The sequence below is a fragment of the Pan troglodytes genome, chromosome 1 (assembly GCF_028858775.2).
Source record: "Pan troglodytes isolate AG18354 chromosome 1, NHGRI_mPanTro3-v2.0_pri, whole genome shotgun sequence".
Lineage (NCBI taxonomy): Eukaryota > Metazoa > Chordata > Mammalia > Primates > Hominidae > Pan > Pan troglodytes.
In genome coordinates this window covers 176,935,560-176,957,554 of record NC_072398.2, presented here as the reverse complement: position 1 = coordinate 176,957,554, position 21,995 = coordinate 176,935,560, and the positions used below count along the sequence as shown (strand labels likewise).

At 38.7% G+C, this 21,995-nt stretch overlaps 1 protein-coding gene across 6 annotated transcripts; it reads right to left on the bottom strand.

Annotated features, from left to right (window-relative positions):
* Positions 1–275: 275 nt before the first annotated feature.
* TMEM59 (transmembrane protein 59) lies at positions 276–21,946 on the bottom strand. 6 transcript variants are annotated; one of them, XM_009458320.4, is made up of 9 exons: positions 21,502–21,943; positions 17,151–17,183; positions 15,769–15,874; positions 14,209–14,303; positions 11,888–12,040; positions 10,242–10,323; positions 9,277–9,358; positions 5,127–5,235; positions 276–908 (listed from the first exon to the last, which is right to left on the bottom strand). In XM_009458320.4, exons 1-9 carry the CDS (start codon positions 21,688–21,690, stop codon positions 753–755), a joined length of 1,005 nt encoding a protein of 334 aa, XP_009456595.1. In that variant the 5' UTR covers positions 21,691–21,943; the 3' UTR covers positions 276–752. The 6 variants fall into 6 exon arrangements, with proteins under 6 accessions (XP_009456595.1, XP_016808395.1, XP_063671117.1 ...); XM_016952906.3 differs by having other exon boundaries at positions 9,277–9,361; positions 21,502–21,828; XM_063815047.1 differs by lacking the exon at positions 17,151–17,183 and having other exon boundaries at positions 9,277–9,361; positions 21,858–21,946.
* Positions 21,947–21,995: the final 49 nt, after the last annotated feature.

Sequence of the window (21,995 nt, the reverse complement as noted above, 5' to 3'; positions counted from 1 at the left end):
TGAAGTTTTCTCTGAAAATATGTTTACCTTATACTTCATATGCTATCTAACAGAGAAAAATAGTTCTTTGGAAACACTCATCAAACAAAAACCTATAGCCTGTGCAAAATAACATCAAATGTACTGCTGAGAGATCAGTTTTGCATCAAAATGGTCCCTGACCATCACATTATAAAGCAATAGCAATAAACACAGAACATTTCATAATTCTTATCTAGGTTGGGCAGGAATAGGAAGGAAGGTCTAGAAAAATCAGATACTCAAATTTCAGCACATAATTATTCAAATAAAATTTTAATGATTTCAGTTCCTGAAAATGTAGTGTCATTAAAGGTCATTTCCTGCTAAATTTCAAATTACAGATTTGTGGGCCATTCCTGAGCAGAAGCATCATTTCTACTAAATATTCAGCTTGTTAACTAAGGTAACTGACAGTATCATGGCAGGAGGTGAGAAGGAGCAATGATCAGCTCATAGCTAAGAAAAGGGAAAAAAACAATAACCAAAGCAAAAAACAAAATAGCTACAGATATTAGTAAAATAATAATACAATCCCAAACATCCACCTCTTAAATTACTACAAAAACAATACCAATAAAGTTATAGCAAATACAGTCTTCACAGATTTGAGTAACTTTATTTGCATTTTATAGTGATTTCTTAAGGCCTATATCCAATGAAACCATTTTAAAAGCTCTATGAGGAGTGGAATTTTAGATGTCTATTACACTTGTCTTTTAAAAGAAAAATGCTTAAATTTCAGAATGAGCAAGATTCACTTTTGTAGGTAGAGGCCCTGCTTCTTCATGATCTTCAGTTTTAGATCTAACAACCACAAGAGAAGAAGCTGGATATCTGTTTAGCTTTTGTTCATTCATAAACTCCAAGTCACCATAGATACTCAGCTTCTGCAAAAGAAAACCAATGTACATTAGTAGTCTGGATAATTAGGAACCTCTCCAAGTTAGTCTTTAAATAACAATTTAATTTATAAATAGTTGGTAAAAAAAATTCTATAAAAACTTTAAGAAAGAAGAATACTTTTTCTCAAAGTGTTGTAGGTATGTGATTCAGCTCCCAATGGATGGCCAAAGAAAGCTGTTCCACGTCTCAAGTTAAAATCCTCAGGAGTATAACAATTGGGTATCAAGAAAAACAGCTATGGATGCCTTAAGTGATCAAGTCCTTCAACATCTTAGCTCTCCTACCAAGTGGTAAAATAATTTGGTGCAAGTTTTTCTGCTCCTAAATGTTTTAGCTGAACATGTATGGAAAATGATATATAAAGTTCCTTAATTGTTAATACCATATACAAGAAGACACTAAAAGAACGAAAGCATAAAACAGAATCACTGCAAATGTCATAAAACTCATTGGAGAATAATAGTAATATCTAACATCTTTTGAGAGTAGGTAGACTTAGATATATGTATGAATGTCTCTGTCTCTCTTTTTTTTTTTTTAAAGAGACAGGGTCTTGTTCTGTTACCCAGGCTGGAGTGCAGTGGAGTGATCATAGCTCACTACTAGGCCTTGAACTCCTGGGCTCAAGTGATTCTCCTGCCTCAGCCTCCTGAGTAGCTAGGACTATAGGCATGCACCACCATGCCCAGCTAATTTTTCTTTTTTCTTTCTTTCTTTTTTTTTTTAAATGATAGGGTCTTGCTATGTTGCCTAGGCTGGTCTCAGACTCCTGGCCTCAAGTGATCCTCCTACCTTGACCTCCCAAAGTGTTGGGATACATGTGTGAGCCACTAGGCCTGTCCGTATGTATCTCTTAAAGGCAGAAAAGCAAAGTGAAAAGTCTCCACTAAGAAACGGCATAGGCTGGGTGCGGTGGCTCATGCCTGTAATCCCAGCACTTTGGGAGGCTGAGGTGGGCGGATCACTTCAGGTCAGGAGCTCGAGACCAGCCTGGCTAACATGGTGAAACCCGGTCTCCACTAAAAATACAAAAAATTAGCCAGGCATGGTGGTACATGCCTGTAATTCCAGCTACTCAGGAGGTTGAGGCACAAGAATCACTTGAGCCCGGGAGGCAGAGATTGCAGTGGGCTGAGATCGCGACACTGCCCTCCAGCCTGGGGGACAGAGTGAGACTCTGTCTCACAAAAAAAAAAAAGAAAAAAAGAAATGGTATAGATTCTGTTGTTAATCTACTCATACGGCAACAAATCCCTGTATCCAAAAGTTAGAAACTGAAGTGCTGATATCACTGGCAGGACAACTGACTAGATTATAAAGCAAGAACTCCACAGAAGTACCCGATACTGGAAAGGTGTTTTTAAAAGATGCTGAATAAAGAGCACCTTCAAGAGTTTATCAAAAGTGACACATGCTATCCTGGCTGGGCGTGGTGGCTCAAGCCTGTAATCCCAGCACTTTGGGAGGCTGAGGAAGGTGGATCACCTGAGGTCAGGCGTTCCAGACCAGTCTGGCCAACATGGTGAAACCCCATCTCTACTAAAAATACAAAAATTAGCTGGGTGTGGTGGTGCATGCCTGTAGTCCCAGCTACTAGGGAGGCCGAGGAAGGAGAATCGCTTGAACCCGAGAGGCAGAGGTTTGCAGTGAGCCGAGATCGCGCCACTGCACTTCGGCCTGGGCGACAGAGCGAGACTCCATCTCAAAAAAATAAATAAATAAATAAAAAGTGATAAAGTGATACATGCTATAACATGATGAACCTTGAAAATATGCTTAGTCAAAGAGGCCAGTCACAAGAGACTACATATTGGCTATCTAGGGCTGGAGGGTGAGATGGAGGTGGGGGTGGTGCAGCTGCTGCTGCTTGGGAGAAAATGGGGAGCAATTACTAAGAGTATAGATTTTCTTTCTGGGCTGATGAAAATGTTCTAAAAGTGATTGTCACGATAGTTGCTTACTCACACGTTTCAGATGTGTTCTAACTGGACTGTTGCCTCAGGGGAACAACTATCCTGCAAGGAGGTGCCCCAGTACCTTAAGCTTTTCCAGTATGAGAGTAGCTTTAAGACAAGTTCAGGCCAGGCGCAGTGGCTCACGCCTGTAATCCCAGCACTTTGGGAGGCTAAGGCAGGCGAATCACTTGAGGTCAGGAGTTCGAGACCAACCTGGCCAACATGGTGAAACCCCATCTCTACTAAAAATACAAAAATAAGCTGGGTGTGGTGGTGTGCGCTTGTAGTCCCAGCCACTCGGCAGGCTGAGACACAAGAATCGCTTGAACCCGGGAGGTGGAGATTGCAGTGAGCTGAGATCGTGCCATTGCACTCCAGCCTCAGCGACAGTGCGAGAGCCTGTCTAAAAAAAAAAAAAAAAAAAAAAGTTCAGTGGTTGATGGGTTGGACATGGATCTGATGGATCTGATATAGCAGGCCTCCATAAAACTCAGAATTCACATGTGACTGTTGGCTCTGGGGCACTGTGAAAGAAAAATGTTCACAACTCTACCTAACAACATTTAAAGATCTTGAAGCAGCAACCAGGAACTGTTTGATTTTATACATCAACATGAAAGAAGCCACTGAAGGGAGGTAGGAGACTGAGGAGATGTTGGTTAAAGGACACAACATTTCAGTTAGATGGGAAGAATATGAAGATACATGAAAATACTTTGTAAATTTTAAAGACTATATAAATGTTAGTTATCAACATTATCCTGTCCCAGTTTCCAGGTACCTACATCAATTATATCACCTTAATAAAAAGATTAAGTGTAATATTATCTTAATCATTTTTCATGTGCAAATCATATATTTAAACATCTTTATAGTCTATTAGGATAAGACAGTTGTTCAAGCACCATGTTAGGCACATGCCAATGGCTTATTATTAGATTCTAATTTCTGTCTTTTCTCTTTTTCTATGGTACTTTGGAGGCATAAGAAAACTAAAGTTTATTTCAGTTGGATTAGATGTTGACAGCCATTATTATTCTATATTTAGTTATATAAATACTTTTCTGTTCTTGAAAGCTAAGTTGAATAATTAAATTATAGCCTTTCCCCCAAACAAAAATCCTTTACCTTAACAGTTATATTTTTTGGGCCAGTTAAATTTTAATTACCAAGGAAGTCACAATGTCTCCCATCTCTTTTGGGGTTAGATACCAGAATATAACAACTCAAAATCAAACACTCCAGCATTTTTTTTTCTTTTCTTTTCTTTTCTTTTGAGACTCAGGGTCTTGTTCTGTCACCAGGCTGGAGTACAGTGGCACAATCCTGGCTCACTGCAGCCTCAACCTCCTAGGCTCAAGTGATCCTCCCACCTCAGCCTCCTAAGTAGCTGGGATCACGGGCACGCACCACCATACCCAGATCATTTTTATAATTTTTCATAGAGACAGGATCTCATCATGTTGCCCAGGCTGGTCTCAAATTCTTGAGCTCAAGTGATCCTCTTGCCTAGGCTTCCCAAAGTGCTGGGATTAGAGAGGCATGAGCACCACACCTGGCCCAGCGCAGCACTGCTCCTTACTATTGTGGTAATTAATTTAAACTATTAAGTGGTTCTACAAGTCTTCTCTCTGGCTGGGTATGGTGGCTCACACCTGTAATCCCAACACTTTGGGAGGCAGAGGTGGGCAGGTCACTTGAGATCAGGAGTTCAGGACCAGACTGGTCAATATGGTGAAACTCCATTTCTACTGAATATACAAAAATTAGCTGGACACGGTGGCGCATGCTTGTAGTCCCAGCTACTCGGGAGGCTGAGGAAGAATCACTTGAACCTAGGAAGCAGAGGTTGCAGTGAGCCAAGATCCTGGCCACTGCACTCTAGCCTGGGTGACAGATGAAACTCTGCCTCAAAAAAAAAAAAAATTCTTCTTTCCCATATATCCCCTAGAAACTGATGTCAACAGGTCTTTTCAGTCTTAGAGAGTCAGAAAGAGACACCGTTCTCAAGCCAGTCAACATATATGTCACCACAGTAGTTAGCATCACAGAAAGCTGAGAACAATTCTTGTGCTGCAAACCTGTAATTTTTATGTGTGCCAACCTCTACCACATTAAAACCACCACATCTTCTCTCTTTCTATTAGTAGAGAGGCCTTGTTTTTCCAGCTAAACAAATAAGGTGTTTAAAATGATATATCACAGGGCTCAGTCTTCAAATGGTCTAAGGGTTAGAATTAAATTTACCTCAGAGGGAACATACTGCTCCACAGCTGTAGCAACAGTTGCACAACAAATCCAAAGCAATACCATCACCGAGAGGACAAGAGTTGTAGTTAAAATCCACCCAGAGTTACTGGAAAAAAAAATCAACAATTAGTTATATTAAAATTTTATAAGAAACAGGAAATTCTTAATTAGTCAACCTTATGTACTTAGCTCAACAGTACAATTAAAACTTTGTTGGTTATCTTTGAAACTATTAAAAAACATACTTATAGAAGGAAATATTATACTAATAGCTATTACATTAGGTTGGCATAAAGTCTTTTTCCTCCACTTCTAATGTTTCTGTAACATGGCTATATCACTTTTGTAATAATAATAAAATCAGATATACTTGACTTTCTGCTAAATATATAAGACAAGTGAAAGTGTCCTGTAAATTGTACACTGTTGTACAAATGTCATATATTATTTTGCAAGTTATTACGATACTTGCTTTAAGAAAACCAATATACCAAAAAGTTAAGGTATAGAATAGGTAAATTTAAAATGATCATTTGTTTTATAAAAGAATTCACACCAGGCTTCCAGAAGTCAGTTTCCCTAGAATACTTTACATATTCAATTTGCCATAATTTACTTATACTTCAATTTAAAAAAGCACAGCTATTATAAGGCATTCTGTAACCATTACAGCATATCTCAGTAAAGAGATAGTTATATTTTCCTTATAATTAAAATATCTTAAGACAGAAGGCCAGTTATGAGAATCAGCAATTAGAGATTTTTTATTTATTTTTATTTTTATTTATTTTGAATTTTTATAGAGACAAGCTCTCACTATATTGCCCAGGCTGGCCTTGAACTCATGGGCGCAAGCCATTCTCCCACCTGGAGTTTTTTTCATAATTGACCTATTAAGATTCAAAGAATAGGAAAAAGTCAAGCCATTTTTAAATAATTAAAAGTCTAACTCTGACAAACTGTGTAATACAGATACTCCCTAATTTTCACATCTCTGCTCATCCAACACTGCCTAGTAAGAGATCTATACTTACCACCCTAATCACTCGATAGTTTGCCAAGACTTGAACATGCAGTAAGCACAGTCATTGTTTGTCTGCCAGCAAAAGAGGTGGACTTTGGAGAATGTTGCATCTAAAAGCAGGGAACTCCCATATGATTCTTTAAGTATCCAATTTAGAAAGATAATAGAGTAAAATATGTTTTTAATGAGCAAATACCCACTTTCCTCTCCATGTTCCAGCCCTAAGTAACCTGAGTACTAAGGAATTTACCACAAAATGAGGATATATTTGATATCTAGATTCCAGTAGCAACTACCTAAGCCAGAAAACTGGGGCTCATCCCTTCAATCTCCACAACAAAACAATGACTAGATCCTACAGATTTTCAACTATCTCCATTATCTCTTGTTCTTATCTACTGCCCTAATCCAGACCTCATAATTTCTTCCCTGATTTACCAAAGTTCTCCAACCTGGTCCTCTAATCTATCCTTCACATAGAAGCCTCTTCTTGACACTTATGTTCCTGATTCTCTCTATTCCTGTTTTCCCAGTTCAGTCAAATTTCTGACTCTCCTTATCCTCCATATATAGTAATGTACCCTACACACATTGAGCAGGAGGCCAGTATATCTGAAAAAAAAATTTTAAGTAAATCTTCTGCTATAACTAGCAAAAATTTCTACTCATCACTTGAGATATTTCTATCTCACCTGTCAATCCTCCCCTTGAAACCTCCAGTAGACTTAAATACAGTCCTTATATGCTGTGTATGAGACATGTGTAGGACTGTGTGTGTGTATAGCAATCATTATTGTCCATGTCTGTTTAGATCTGAGAACTCCTGACATCTTTACTAGGTCTCAACTCCCTAGCACAGTGCCCGGCTCCTCAAAAAGAAATGCAAGTGAAGAAAGAGTGACCTCAATTTCCATTCTGGAGACAAGGGTGTCTCTTTAACAGCTACGACCAGATTCCAATAACTGGCTGAGTGATTCTGTATGTAATCATGGAAAAATCATGACACTTTAGGAAGTAAATAGTTACAGCAGAATAGGATGAGCAGAAGATGTACAGTTAGAAAAATTAGGTTTGAATTCTAACATAGTGACTGTATAACCTTGCGAGTAGTCAATTCACCTCTCTAAATCACCACCTACTTATCACAGGGTACTGTTCTAAAAGTCAAATGGGATCACTGAAAGGGAAAAAGCATTTAAAAAAAGAACACTTAAAAAAATAATAAAATTTGAGACAGTCTCGCTTTGTCACTCAGGCAGTGCAGTGGCACGATCACAGCTCACTGCAGTCTCAACCTCCTGGGTTCAAGTGATTCTCCCACCTCAGCCTCTTGACAGCTGGGACTACAGGTGCGTGCCACCATGTCCAGCTAATTTTTTTATTTTTTGTAGAGATGGATGGGGTCTCACTATGTTACCCAAGCTGATCTTGAACTTCTGGGCTCAAGTGATCCTCCCACCTTGGCCTTCCAAAGTGCTGGGATTACATGCATGAGCCACCGCACTCGGCCAAAAGAATAATTTTTATTCAAATGTAGGATCCTATTATAATTTATATTTGGGCACAAAAACTTCTAAGAAATACATTTCTATAAATACATTATAAAGTTAGTTGCTTCACAAAATTACTTTTAAAGTGTTAGATTTAAAAAAACAACATAGCATATAATGACAAAATGTTAAAGGTCAATAAATCACCAATAATATGCCAGGTAGTACAGTACTGGGAACTGTAACTTAAGATTAAATAATTATTTAGGTTTCACAGAACTATCAAACTGCAACAAACATCCTAAATACTGGAAAGAAAAACTGCCCTTTTTTGGACAAGCTCAAAACCAGGTTTAGAAATGAACGAAGGATAAAATTTAAAGTTTAATCCTTGTTTTCTCACATAGTCTTTAAACATTTTGCTTAGTAAAAAGTATTAATTTGTAAGGTCCACCTAACTGTAATGATATATGATAAAACCTCTCAAGAAACTGTTTCTATAAGAAATTACAGGGAGCATGTGATTTGGACTACTGCAGTTTTATACTTGAGATAGAACAGTCCACTAGAATGAACACACTATAAAGCAGTAACTTGTTTACCACTCACTGAAATGCTTGACCTGGTATCTGACACAGAGTAGGTGATAGTCAATAAGTGGTATGGCCCACTATCTTTCTCTTTTTCCTTTTTTTGTTGGGGGTGGGGAGGAGTAAAATGTGGGGGAGGGACCATATCTGAACTCCTTGGAGAAGAGGAAACATGCACACTTTCATAAAACCTGCCTCTCACCCTCATAAGGCTTCATATTTTTTCCTAGGAGGGCATATGGTACCCCTACTCTCACTTGCCCACTTTACCATTACCCTTAAAAACTCTTGGCACAGAGCTGATATTCCTTAGTATAGAATATAAAGCCCTTCTTAATCTAGAGTCTTTATCCAGCTCTTCTAGCCTCAAATCTGGCCATGCAGATAAAAACAAAAACAAAAATCTGATCCCTAAACCATTCAAACATACTTATTTTATTTTATTTATTTTATTTTTTGAGACAGAGTCTCACTCTGTTACCTAGGCTGGAGTGCTGTGGCGTGATCTCAGCTCACTGCAACCTCTGCCTTCCAGGTTCAAACGATTCTCCTGCCTCATCCTACTAAGTAGCTGGGATTACAGGCATGCACCACCACGCCCGGCTAATTTTTGTATTTTCAGTAGAGATGGGGTGTCGCCATGTTGGCCAGGCTGGTCTCGAACTCCTGACCTCAGGCGATCCACCCGCCTTGGCCTCCTAAAGTGCTGGGATTACAGGCATGAGCCACTGTGCCCGGCCTCAGACATATGTTAAATTAAAGCTTAATTTAAATGTGTGGAGAAGCACATTCAACATAAATCAAGAGATTCTAACAAGAAGAATGCTCTTGTACTGTGAAAAAAACTACCTGCCTGGGTTTTATTCAAGTAGTATGCCTACAACCTTTTAAACAAACTAAAATATCTAATGTACAACTTTGGAAAGGAACAAGTAAAAAGGTTTACTTTTGAGGTGCTAATTTTAAAATAATAAAAAGTAATATATCTCTCTGATACAAGCCAGATTTTATCTGTTATACACATAATAAAGAGGAATACATACAGAGAGAGGCATCTTAAAAAGCCATCACTTTCTCCATCTTCAAGAAAATTCCTGTGCGCTTGTGAATTTCTCATTTGCAGATCTGCTGAAATAGTAAGTATGAGTTTATTATATCCTATATTCCAAAAGCTAGTCTCACATGACTACTTCTAGATATATACACTTTACAGATATCCAATTGTTTTTGTTTGTGTCATCTGATACATTTTATGTGTACCAGTTTCTCTAGCACATCAAAACCAAATGAATATTCTATCACATTATGAGTTTCCTGTTTTATTTTCAAATTCTTATTGACATTGATGCTTTCTGCTTAATTACATGTGAGCTTGGATTTGGTTTATTCTAATCTAATTAAAGTTAAAGATGGTCTTATGTTATGTGCTATCATTATCTATCCACTCCCACCCACCAAAATAATTAGAAGGCTAATTAAATCAGTATCTAAAATAAGGTATGAGGAAATTTCACAAGGTGAGTTCTGCTTTAGCTTGATGTTTTATGTTCTTATAAGTCAAAATTCACTTCTAACATGGAAATAAAAATAGAATGGGGACTCTCACTTTTGGCATTTTTCATTATTTGATCAATTTATTGGGAAATACCAGAATATTTGATTAGTTCATGCTCAAAACATCCTTTGAAGCAAACTAAATGTTTTTAGAATAGTGATTTTCAAAGTGTGGCCCCCAGGCCAGCAGCATCAGCAAAATCTGGAACTTGTGAGAAATACAAATTCTCAGATCTTCTCCCAGACCTAGTAAATTAGAAACTCTGGAGGTAGGGCCCAGCAATCTGTGTTTGAACAAGCTCTCCAAACTGTAACACACATGAAAGTTTGAGAACCAGTGTTTTAGAAATTATCTGTTTATGTTCCATCAGTGTAAAAACAAACATGACCAACTCTACTACAACCAGATTTGACTGCTAATGTTTTTATCTAAGCTACTTAAAATAAAACTTACAGGACATTTTGCTTAGAGATGATTCTCTCAAATTTGTAGGCTCCTGCTCCAAATGTGGTGCATACTGGATTTCTGGCTTAGACTAAAATAATAATGAAAGCAATTAAGTCATTTGTACTTCTTTAGCTTTTTTCAGTAACAAGTTCTAAAACACATCATCTCTTTAAACATTTAAATTGAGAAAAAGTAGCAGAAATACTGTATAAAAAATAAAACACATTAGCCACAATATATTTTAATTGCACTTCCTAAACATCAGAGCCAGTGCCTTGCAAAGAAACAGATTTCTGGCATATTTATGTTAGTTTAACTTCCTGACAACGTTTTTTTTTTTGTTTTTTTTTTAAAGGGAGAGGGGGACAAATCATGACATACTACATTAAATACTATACCTTGCAGAAATGAGTTCTAATTCTAGTTGATCAGGAATAATTTATCAGACTGCCAAAACTTTTGGCTAAATACACATTATCTCTATTTATTCTCATATGAAACATTCTATTCTTCCCTAAGTATGAGGAATCCATAAATTACAGCCAAACACTCCATACTTTTTACATCTTGTGTATAGTTCTGATCCTCTAGAATGGGGGTTTCTGCATCCCAGTTATGCTCAAATTCACACAGACTTTAGAGAGACACAGAGCTAATCTCCTATCTAATGAGGAATGAATGAGGGCTTCACTCTGAGAGTCAACTTATGCCTTGAGGTAAGTAGCTTTACGACATAGAACTTGTTCATGAATTTAAAGAGAAAATTCCTGTGTTTTACTTATTACCAAATTAAGTAGAGGGGACCCAAGGTTCAGGGGAGTGCTAAAAATCACATACTAGCCATACATTAAGCCACTTACTTAGCTACAGTCCTTAAAAGGTTTACTTTATTACCTGAGAGGAAGACAGTGCCACAGCATAAACTCTGTTGACTGGTAAATTTGAGGAATTCAACTACTGAATTAAAAGCATGGTAGGGTAGTATATGGGCCTTGGTGCTAAAGTGCCCTGGGTTTGAAGCTTAATTCTGTTACTTATTGGCCGTGAAACTGCAACAAGTTACTCTCACCTTCCTCATAATAAAACAGGAATAATACAACCTCATAAAGTTGTTTGAAGATGTGAGAGAATATATCTAGCACAATATAACCTCCAGGGAATAACAGTTATTATCATGTGGTAAACGATGAGATAGGAGACATTACTTCTCTAGGCAAAATACTTCTTCAACAAGTTCTCTTATTAGAGTCATGAGTAAAAGCACTGTAAAAAACTAAAAATTATGTCATATTGCTTTTATCTGATATCCATATGTAATCATATATGGCCACTATTTATGTTCGAAGTATATTAATTATTGTCTCTCATATTTAAAAATTTCATTTTATCAATTTAACCACCATAAAATTTAAAAGACTCAAGAGTTCTGGTTACATAAAAACTAATGGGCTTTAGATTAGGCTTCTAACAGGCAAAGGGAAGGGTAATAAAACTGATGTCTAATATTTTAATGTAGGGCCAAATAAGTAATTATTATTTGATGATAAATATTTGTAAGTGACTGAGTATGGTTCTATGCTGAAACACTCATTTAAGACATATACATTTACTGTTGTTAGTATTTAGATGAATCCATGAAGCTCAGTTGTCACCTGGAATATAACTATTTTTCCGTCATCGGCTTGAAGATAAAAAGTCCATGAAGAGGTTATGAAGCTCTGTGCGGAGTCCATCATGTCACTCCAGAATGACCTCACCAGAGTTAGAGGAAAGAGTAGGTGCATTTTTGGCATCAGGGACATAAGCTAAAAATAAAATAAATAATGAGAAATATATTATTTTTATATATGTATATTCGAAAGAACAATATAATCAAGATTACTCCAATCCTTATTGGGACAGGATACAAACAATTAAATACATCTACCATAATCAATAGCATTAGAGTAAACTCTTAGTTATCTATGCAAATGATGGTAAAGCTTAAAAACCAAGGCTACTTTAATTTGCCACCAAACACACTTACTAGCTACCTGTCACCTCTATCAGAATAACAGGCTTTTGAATTAAGTCCAAAAATAAGAAGACTCTTAAGATGTAATTAAATAAGGACCAGCAAGGCCTTAAGGGTAGAACGGGAAGGGACAAATCATATCATTCTCATCTTTAATGCTTTCATCGAGAATAAATCATGCTATAATGAACATCAATGGAAAAGAGGACGGAAAAAATCAATCAGAAGAATATATACATAAAATGGTAGACATCTGACAACACGGCAGGGTGAAGGGAGTATTTATGGGCTGAGTATATGTAGGAAGCTACTGATAAGATTTTAATGGCCCAGCGTGGTGGCTCACACCGGTAATCCCAGCACTTTGGGAGGCTGAGGCGGGTGGATCACGAGGTCAAGAGATGGAGACCATCCTGGGCAACATGGTGAAACCCGATCTCTACTAAAAATACAAAAATTAGCTAGGCGTGGTGGCGCACGCCTGTAGTCCCAGCTACTCAGGAGGCTGAGGCAGGAGAATCCCTTAAGCCAGGGAGGCAGAGGTTGCCGTGAGCCAAGATCACGCCACTGCACTCCAGCCTGGCGACAGAGCGAGACTCCATCTCAAAAAAAAAAAAAAAAAAAAAAAGGATTTTGACAAATGATATCATCTTTCCTCCAATTCTGATTTCTTGACTTCTTTAGCAGCACTGGGCCTCTCTAAAGCACAAGTGTGGGATGCCATTTACTAAACTCTAGGGATAGCTTTGGTTCTGCTTTGTTTCTTTTTTCATTTGTTTTTTTTTTTTTTTTTGAGACAGTGTCTCGCTCTGTCACCCAGGCTGGAGTGCAGTGGTATCTATGGTAGCACTTGGGCCCAGAAGCTTGAGGCCAGCCTGGGTAATATAGTGAGATCCCCATCTCTAAAAAACATAAAAATAAAAAATGCATATACCTCTTAACTCAGCAATTCTAGCCCTATGATTTTATTCTACAGGTATACTCACAAATGTGCAAAATAGGTATCATTTACAAAAGAAAAAGATTAGGAACAACCTACATGTTCACAAATAAGGGACTGCCTAAAAAAATTATAATATATCTACACAGAATATTATGTAGTAGAAAAAAATTAGTAGAAGCTCTTTATGTATACTTGTATTTACAAAATATATGTGTACATCCTTGTATACGCATAACATATCTATGCATTGGTAACCTTGGCTACATTCACGAGGGAAAACTGAGTGGCTAAGAGACAGGGGTGGGAGACTTTTCACTATATGTATACTCTTTTTATCTTTTGAGTTTGTACATGTGACTATTTCCTGTGCAAAAATCAATAAAATTAAGAAACTTTTCCCAGTATGTCTGGAGAACAGAGTATGAAATTCCCTTGTCAGGAATTTTAAGAGATGGCATTGGAGAAGTAATCAGGAGTAGGTTGTGATAAACAGTTTGGACTTAAATCTATATGTAATTGGGAGCTACTGATTATATAAGACAGGAGAATGGCATGATGAAATTTAGAAAAAAAAATCTGGACACAGCAAAGGATGGAGTTAGAAAGGGTTAAATTAGAAAAACAGTTTGGAAGTTAATTTAAAAATACAGACAAGAAATGATTATCTGAGTTAAGGCAATGGCAACTGTCCAATGGGAGTTGGGATGGAGAAAAAGAACTCTGAAATAATTCCTCTGAGCCTTGGTTTTTTCATATGTAAAATGAGGGTAATATCTTCACTGGAATGTGAGAAGAAACAAAATAAGATTATGAACGTAAGCATAACTTTTAATAGTAAAGCATTATACAAAAGCAATTATTCAACTGACTTTTCTATTTGCAAACTAATTTTGTTTGCTGAAAGCCAAATATAAAATATAACACTAAAATAGGATCAAGTGGGTGATAAACACTTCAAGCAATACAAGTCAGTGCCATCTAAGCAGGCTAGTTTGAAAGGCAGTATTGTTTCGTACTTGTTCTTGTCTCAGTTCAGCGAATGGCAGCTGATTCTGGCAACCAAGATGGCAAGCATATTGCTCATCAGATTGGGAATATGCTTCTGTACATGCTGTAAGAGAAAAATAGTCAAATTACAAGAAACAAAAGAGAAAGGGAAAGAGGAAAGAAAAGGATTTGGCATTTTATTAAAAAAAATTTTATACTTAAAAAGATTTCATCAATGTGAATTTCCAAATTTGGTAATATAGTAGTAGGAAATGTATCTTTAACAGATTGTCTCCCTCCTACAAGTCAAATGTTTTAGATACAAATCTATTAATTATACACCCAGGCTCTGGCCACATGATGACATTCATATAAGAGGATCCTTGTGTGGTGGAAAATGCACTGGATTGGCATCCTGAAGATGCCACTCAAAAAGGTTTAGTTCCATCATTTGTTGGTGTGTGTGACCTGAGCTGAGCAGTTTAACCTCTGACTATTGATTTCTATATGTGTAAAATAGAAATACCACAACCTATTGCATAGGGTTGAATGAAATAATATATTTTAATGATTTATACAAATATAAGGTATTATTGTTAAGAACCAGATCACTCAGTTAAGTAAGGGTATGCACATGGCAAAAGAAAAATAAAACAATCAGCCTAACATCTGAAAGTCTAAGAAAATTGAACTAGAAAATGTTCTACAGCAGATAATTCTAATGTTGAAATGGGTCTCTACCAGATATACTCTCATTTAGTTCATTAAATCCATTTCCTTCTTGTGATATAACATTTTATCACTATCCTAATTTTATTTTTTCCCAACTCAGTAATGCATTTGTAATACACTTCTCAGAAGTGCTAGATAATAAACTGGACAGCATTATGCATATATAAAGATGATCAGTTAGGAGACTAAGCCGCAAAAATACGGTTATGATATCAAAGACTGTATGTGAGCCATGGCATAGTGATAGGGGAAAAGGTGCCTCCTTCTACACTAATAAACAGTGTAACGAGTGGAGAATATTCCATTATAGTTATTTAAAAAGTTAAACGTCAATTGTGTCCTGATTATAGGTTTCTTTTATTAAACATATTGCTTTCAGCAAAAAGAAAGAAAAGTGGTTTAACAGATGACAAAGCCCTGGCTACTTATTTTAATGGCCTGACCAATGAATAATATGCTATTAAATACTGAGTCAAAGGCCTGATTCAGTAAAAAACTTGGAGATAAGTCGATGAACTTATGATTGAAAGGTTTAGGAAAATTATACTATCTGTGAAAAGGTAGTAATGAATTGTGAGTAGGGTAATTATACTGCATTTGTCTGACAGAATGCTTGGTTAAACAAAGGTGTCCTATTCATAGCAGAAAATAAACACTGTCTCAACAAACAGATGAAATTTAAAGCCCATGAAATTTCTAGCAGCAGCTACGAAAACTCTTAGATCCATAATAATTACAATATGTTAGATGACTAGTTTCAACAGTGTGTTTTCCATTTCCTAAAGAAAATACTTCAAAAGCTTATCACAAAGAAAACAATGTTACATACAGCTGATGTCGTTAGCATAGCATCTTACCAGATTCACATTCCAATTTAGTTCGATTTAAGTCAATTCCATCATCCACAAACTGACAAATTGAAAACAGCCTGCAACCTCTCTGACATGCGTACAACTCCTCTTCCTAGGGAGTTCAAGAACAGGAAGGGTTACCAAAAAATAGTATTCTTTTTTCCTCAGGGGAAAACAGGTTAGGAAGAAAGCAGTTAGTAAAGTTTATTACAAATCGTCCAGTAAGTTTCACAACTGAAAGAAAAAAATGATAGGAGCCAGTTGATACTCAAGACCTTTGCCATATAGAGGTTTTAGTTCCTTATTTTAAAAGTGATATGAAGAAAAAAGCCTAGTAGGTAAAACCACCACCCTTTTTCCATTTTCTTTGGTTACAATCTGTGGGGGGAAAAAATTAAAAATAAAACTAATAGTGACAGGCCAGGTGCAGTGGCTCACACCTGTAATCCCAGGGCTTTGGGAAGCTGAGGTGGGAGGACTGCTTGAGGCCAACAGTTTGAGGCCAGCCTGGACTATATAGCGAGACCCCGTCTGTACCGAAACAAACACACACAAAAAAATAACTGGGTATGGTAGTGCACACTTCTTGTCCTAGTACTCAGTAGGCTGAGGTGTGAGGATTGTTTGAGCCCAGGAGTTTGAGGGTACAGTGAGCTATAATCACACCACTGTACTCCAGCTTGGGGTACAAAGTGAGACCCTGTTGCTTAAAAAACAACAACAAAAAAAACACAACGGTGATATAACTAGAACTTTAACAGCGATAGGAGTAAGCAAATACCCTAGGACCAATGGCATACTTCTGCCACATCCCTGTTTATATGAATCACCAGGCTTATCAGGAAAAGTATCAGACTAGCTTCACATGGCAAATGGTGACACAAGGGCCTGATAAAGTAAGGTATACATCTATAAAAATGTTTATATGAAGGGATTTTTTTAAACTGGGCTTACATTAAATGAAAACACGGGAGCAACAGTGTGGTATATGGGAAAGGACACTGCAATCAGCCAGACCTAGATCAAACCTTTTGGGTGAGTGCATAAGTTATTTTACCTGTCTAAGAATCTCAGCTTTCTCATCAAAAAAGGAGAGAACAGCCATTATCTCCAAATTCCTCAATAATTTGGAAGCTATTTCCAGTACAGTGCCTGGGATGTAGAAGGTGCTTAATAAATGGTAATAGTGTTAATAGATTTTTAAAATAGAAAACAATTACAGGCATCAATGTATATTTGTGAAAGCTTAAGATAGGATGGACATCTGGTTCTTCATTACTGTAAAATATTAACTGCTTAATAAGACTAATGTCTTCAGCTGTTTTTCTTTGATAAAATAAAAGTATTTAAAAAAAGCTATTGCATATGGGGGAGCCCCCTCGACTTACTGTGTGATCCACTGTGTACAAACTGGCAGACACCTAATAAGGAAACAGCATGTGCATATACCAGTTAGCAACCAATGGAATACAAGCTATATATTTCTTTCCAGCAAAAGGATTAGTAAAATTTATGCAGCAGCAACAATCCATCAAGAAGAGATGGCTGCAGTCTAATATTAAATATACTTTATCATACAACTTTGAAGGTAGCACACTTTTGGACCTCAGTTCCAGCTGCATTTACTGTTAAGATGAAATTGAAAGAATTTTAACAATTGAGATAGATTTCATATCTGAGTAGCTGTTGCAGGCTTTGTAAAACAGTTAAAGAATTATTTTATGTCTCTGGAGCACCACATATTTCCTTATATTGCACAAAGGAAGCATAAGCTCATTAGTATCAGCTATACCACATGCCATTTCATTCTCAGATATGCTTTCCTTTAATAAGTCATCCAGTACCAATTTCGGAAAACCATATGGCATGGTGAAAAGAGCCGAGGTTTCAGGAATCGGCCCTGGTTTGAAGCTCAGACTTGCCACTTATTCTGCACAACCTTTGACAAGTTACTTAATCTAATTCCTCAGTTGTAAAATAAGGACAATACTCTTACATCAATCCTAACTACTATTCATTTATTTTCTACTGCCTGTATAATTGCAGAGTGTCAATCTTCACTATTAGGAGAATTATATATTTATATCCACAATAGCATTACTATTATGTAGTACTATCTAACAGACAGACATATTTAATGAGCATCCACAATGTGCCAGGCACTGTGTTAAGACTTAACAAATTATGAAACATCTGGTATGGAGTAGGCACTCAACTGGTAGCTATCAAGAATCATATCTTTATTCTAAGTATTTCATGTTATATATACAAAAATAATGATTTCAAGTAAATATTTCATGCCCTATGTATCCCAAATGACTGGCAAGTTTATATAACATGTATCTCCTCTGATTTAGGACACAATAAATAGTGCTTCCACCATATGAAATACCAGCTAAATTCATAATTAGAAGGTCCCTCAATGGTACTATTTAGGCCAGGCACCGTGGCTCATGCATGTAATCCCAACACTTTGGGAGGTCAAGACATAAGGACCCATTCAGCCCAGGAGTTTGAGACCAGCCTAGGCAACACAGCAAGACCCTGTTTCAATTATTTTAAATTAAAAAATAAATAAATAGAAGTTAAGTGATCAGCAAGGACAAACAGTAATCAAGGAGCTGGGAATAAAACCAGGTCTGTATGGTTCTAGAGACCACACTCCATTAAAAAATGACCAGGCTGGCTCTAATTAGCTTTTTTATTAACATGATTTATGTCTCTTGTTTTTTCGACCGAGATAAATTACACAATTGCACTTCTGTAGATAAAACATAGAATAATTTAAAAATAACTACTTACAAACAGGTATTCTACTTTCTTGCAACAAATAATTAGTTCTCAAAAAGTGTCTGAGATTTCTTTTTTTTTTTTTTTTGAGATGCAGTCTTGCTCTGTCCCCCAGGCTGGAGTGCAGTGGCACAATCTTGGCTCACTGCAACCTCCACCGCCCGGGTTCCAGCGGTTCTCCTGACTCAGCCTCCTGAGTAGCTGGGATTACAAGCGTGCGCCATGTTCGGCTAATTTTTGTATTTTTAGTAGAGATGGGGTTTCACCATGTTGGTCAGGCTGATCTTGAACTCCTGACCACCCAGGATCCACTCGCCTCGGCCTCCCAAACTGCTGGAATTACAGGCGTGAGCCACCGCGCCCAGCCTAAAACGAGATTTCTATCTCGTTTTTCAAACGCTATGTGAGTTTGAAAATTCATCTAATTTCTTACAATACACAGTGCTTTTTCCTGGAGCACAAAGCACAGAGGAGAGCCAATAGAAATCAGTGACATAATTAAATATGTTTCTTTCTTTTTTTTTTTTTGATGCAGAGTTTCCCTCTTGTCGCCCAGGCTGGAGTGCGGTGGCGCGGGCTCACTGCAACCTCTGTCTCCCGGGTTCAGGCGCTTCTCCTGCCTCAGCCTCCTGAGTAGCTGGGATTACAGGCGCCCGCCACCACGCCTGGCTAAATATTTTTGTATTTTTAGTAGAGACAGGGTTTCACCATGTTGGCCAGGCTGGTCTTGAACTCCTGACCTGAGGTGATCCACCCGCCTCAGCTTCCCAAAGTGCTGGGATTACAGGAGTGAGCCACCGCGCCCGGCATTTTTTTATTTTTATTTTTTTGAGACACGGTCTCATTCTCAGACTGGAGTGCACTGGCGACATTTCGGCTCACTGCGACCTGTGCCTCCCAGGCTCAAGCAAGCCTCCCACCGAGTAGCTGGGACTACAGGTGCTCGTCTCCACGCCTGGCTAGTTTTTTTTGTTTTTCTTTTTTTCCAGAGACGGGGTCTTGCCATGTTGTCCAGGCTGGTCTCAATCTCCTGAGCTGAGGTGATCCACCCACCTCGGCCTCCCAAAGTGCTGGGATTACAGGCGTGAGCCATCGCACCCGGCCGAATATGTTTAATGCAAGTTTATTAATAGGAGGCAGCATAGTGTAGCCAGTTTTAAGCTGAATTCCTGCTCCACTATTTCTTGGGTATGTGACCTTAGGCAAGTCACTTAACCTTTCAGAGCCTCAATTTCCTTAATTTTAAAACCCTACTTTACAGGGTTGTTGTGAGAATTAGGGATAATGGTATGATAAATCTCCCATCACTCTGGCTAACAGTGGAGTCTATATAAATTTCAAGTCCAGGACCTATAGGGAGCCAGATGATTTGGAGTTCTTTGTGAGAAAAGCTTTAATAAATAAGTAAAAATAGTTTATAGATATAACACCAATTGTTAGAAAATAGTGGACATTATTAAAGTACCTACAAGTTCCAGGAAGGTATCCTTTCAAATTATTTGATTATTTTCCGAACATTCTGGTTTATACCACAAAATTGCCAAGAAAATCCCAAAAAAGGAAAGAAACCCTAGAAAAACAGAAAGTAAGTCTCAACCCAATTCCAGGCCAAATCAATATTAATGAGCTTCTTCATACAATCCTCTTAATGATGAGAAGTTTACAAGAGGTGAAGAAAAATAACGTGGTTAGAAGCAGTATTCATTGATTTAAGTCTGAAGTTAAAACTTCTCACTTCTTTCTCGATCGTTACATAAATCTCTGGAAAAATTTAGTAGAGTCCCCTCTCCCACACTTTTTTTTGAAAATTGATAATCTCCATGCAGTTTAAAATCCAGCCGTAACAAAATCTGAAAAGTGCCGGCACTTAGAACTTTTCATTTCAAAGACCTGAAAATACTCGCCAATATGGAACATCCTAAGCTTCACTGGAACTGTCTCCGTAGCCACTCCAGTTTTAGAGAGCAAGGAGGTCCAGCCACAATGGTTAAGCAAATAGCATAGAGGAGATGAAGGAAAAACGAAGAGGAAACCACCAGCAACATCAACAAAAGCTCTCATAAAACAACGTGGGGGAGGGCATATACTCAAATCATACATGGGAAAGGTGTGGTGGGAATCATCAAGCAATTTAGAAAGTTGAGTAAACAGAGTTCTTAGGCTGAAAAACCAACGTGAAGAGGGTTAGGTATGTAATTAAAAGAAAGGGGGGAAGCATAGAGAGGAGGGCCATTCCTCTCTGTAAGCTGCGAACCCCCTCCTGTCCACAGTCTCATTTCTTCACCCACTCCACGAATTCCCCGTTTTCTGCACTGAGTGGTCAGTTTCTGGTAGGCAGACACCTAATTGCCTCTTCTCTAACCCAGTCCCTCTTGGCAGCGTCTTGGACACAGTAACTCAACATAGGCAGACAGCATTCCTGAGCGTCTCGCTACTCCCTGAGCTGCCTTCGTGACGCTTTTTATACTACAGTGGAATCGTCTACTTGTCTGACTCCCCGAAGACTGCGCTCCTGGCCCCGAGAGGCGCTTAGTAAACAAGGGTTATCAATCAATCATTTGTGGACTCGCGTATCTGCGCCTCCCTTTCTACAACCCCCCCTTACGCTCCTTAAGGTGAGGACCCCGCATTAATCATCCATATCCTCCCCTATCCTCCTCCGAGTGCTCGACTCCCCTGCAGCCCGGCAAGCTCCCAGAGGAAAGGGACCGCGTCTTTCTCATCTTTGTGTCCCCCAGCCTATCACAGGGTAGTGCAGGACAAACTTCCGGTAATGACAGCAGAAATGGGGTGCAGGCAGGATTAGGGAGGAAAAGAGGAGCTACACAGATGGGAGACAGCGATTGAAGGGCCGATTTAACAGCCAGGTTGCCAGAGCCGACATACGTGTGGGGAGCCGAGAAATGGGCTGCAAGGGAAGGGTCGCAGCCCGCTCCGGACGGGCCCTACCTTAGGGTAGGTGTGCAAGGGGTAGGTCAACTGACAGGCCCGGTGGCAAGACGCCGTATCACCCAAGACCGAGTCAAATGCTTCAGCCGAAGCGGTCCCCGAACCTCCGGCCAAGGCCATGGTCAGCAGCAGCAGCGGCGGGAGCCCCAGTTGGGTCCTCACCCAGAGGCTCCCCTTCGGCGCCGCCATCTTGTTCCCCTCTGTCACAGCAGCTCAGCTTGTTGCTGTTTTCTTGGAAGGGTTTCCTCCTCCTCCTGGGGCCAGCCCCCTTCTCCGCCCCACCGACCGTTGCTTCCGCCTCCGCCGTCACTTCAGCTCCGCCCTCACCCGCCTGAAACTGCCGCCTCCTACCTCACCTCTGGGACTACGAACTTCTTCTCCTAGGCTGGCGTGAGGAGGGGAATTCAACCATCGCAAGCGTTAGCGCGAAGCGGCGCCTTCTGACTTCTTCCTTTCGCGGGGCAGACTGGGGCATGTAGTTCTCCATAGGCGGG

Coding starts and splice junctions, on each gene's coding strand:
- TMEM59 (XM_016952906.3), bottom strand. CDS start 21,690: ATGGCGGCGCCGAAGGGGAGCCTCTGGGTGAGGACCCAACTGGGGCTC. Junction 15,875..17,150: donor TGTACACAGTGGATCACACA/GTAAGTCGAGGG, acceptor TGAACTCCCTAG/GAAGAGGAGTTGTACGCATG. Junction 14,304..15,768: donor TAAATTGGAATGTGAATCTG/GTAAGATGCTAT, acceptor TTTCTCTTACAG/CATGTACAGAAGCATATTCC.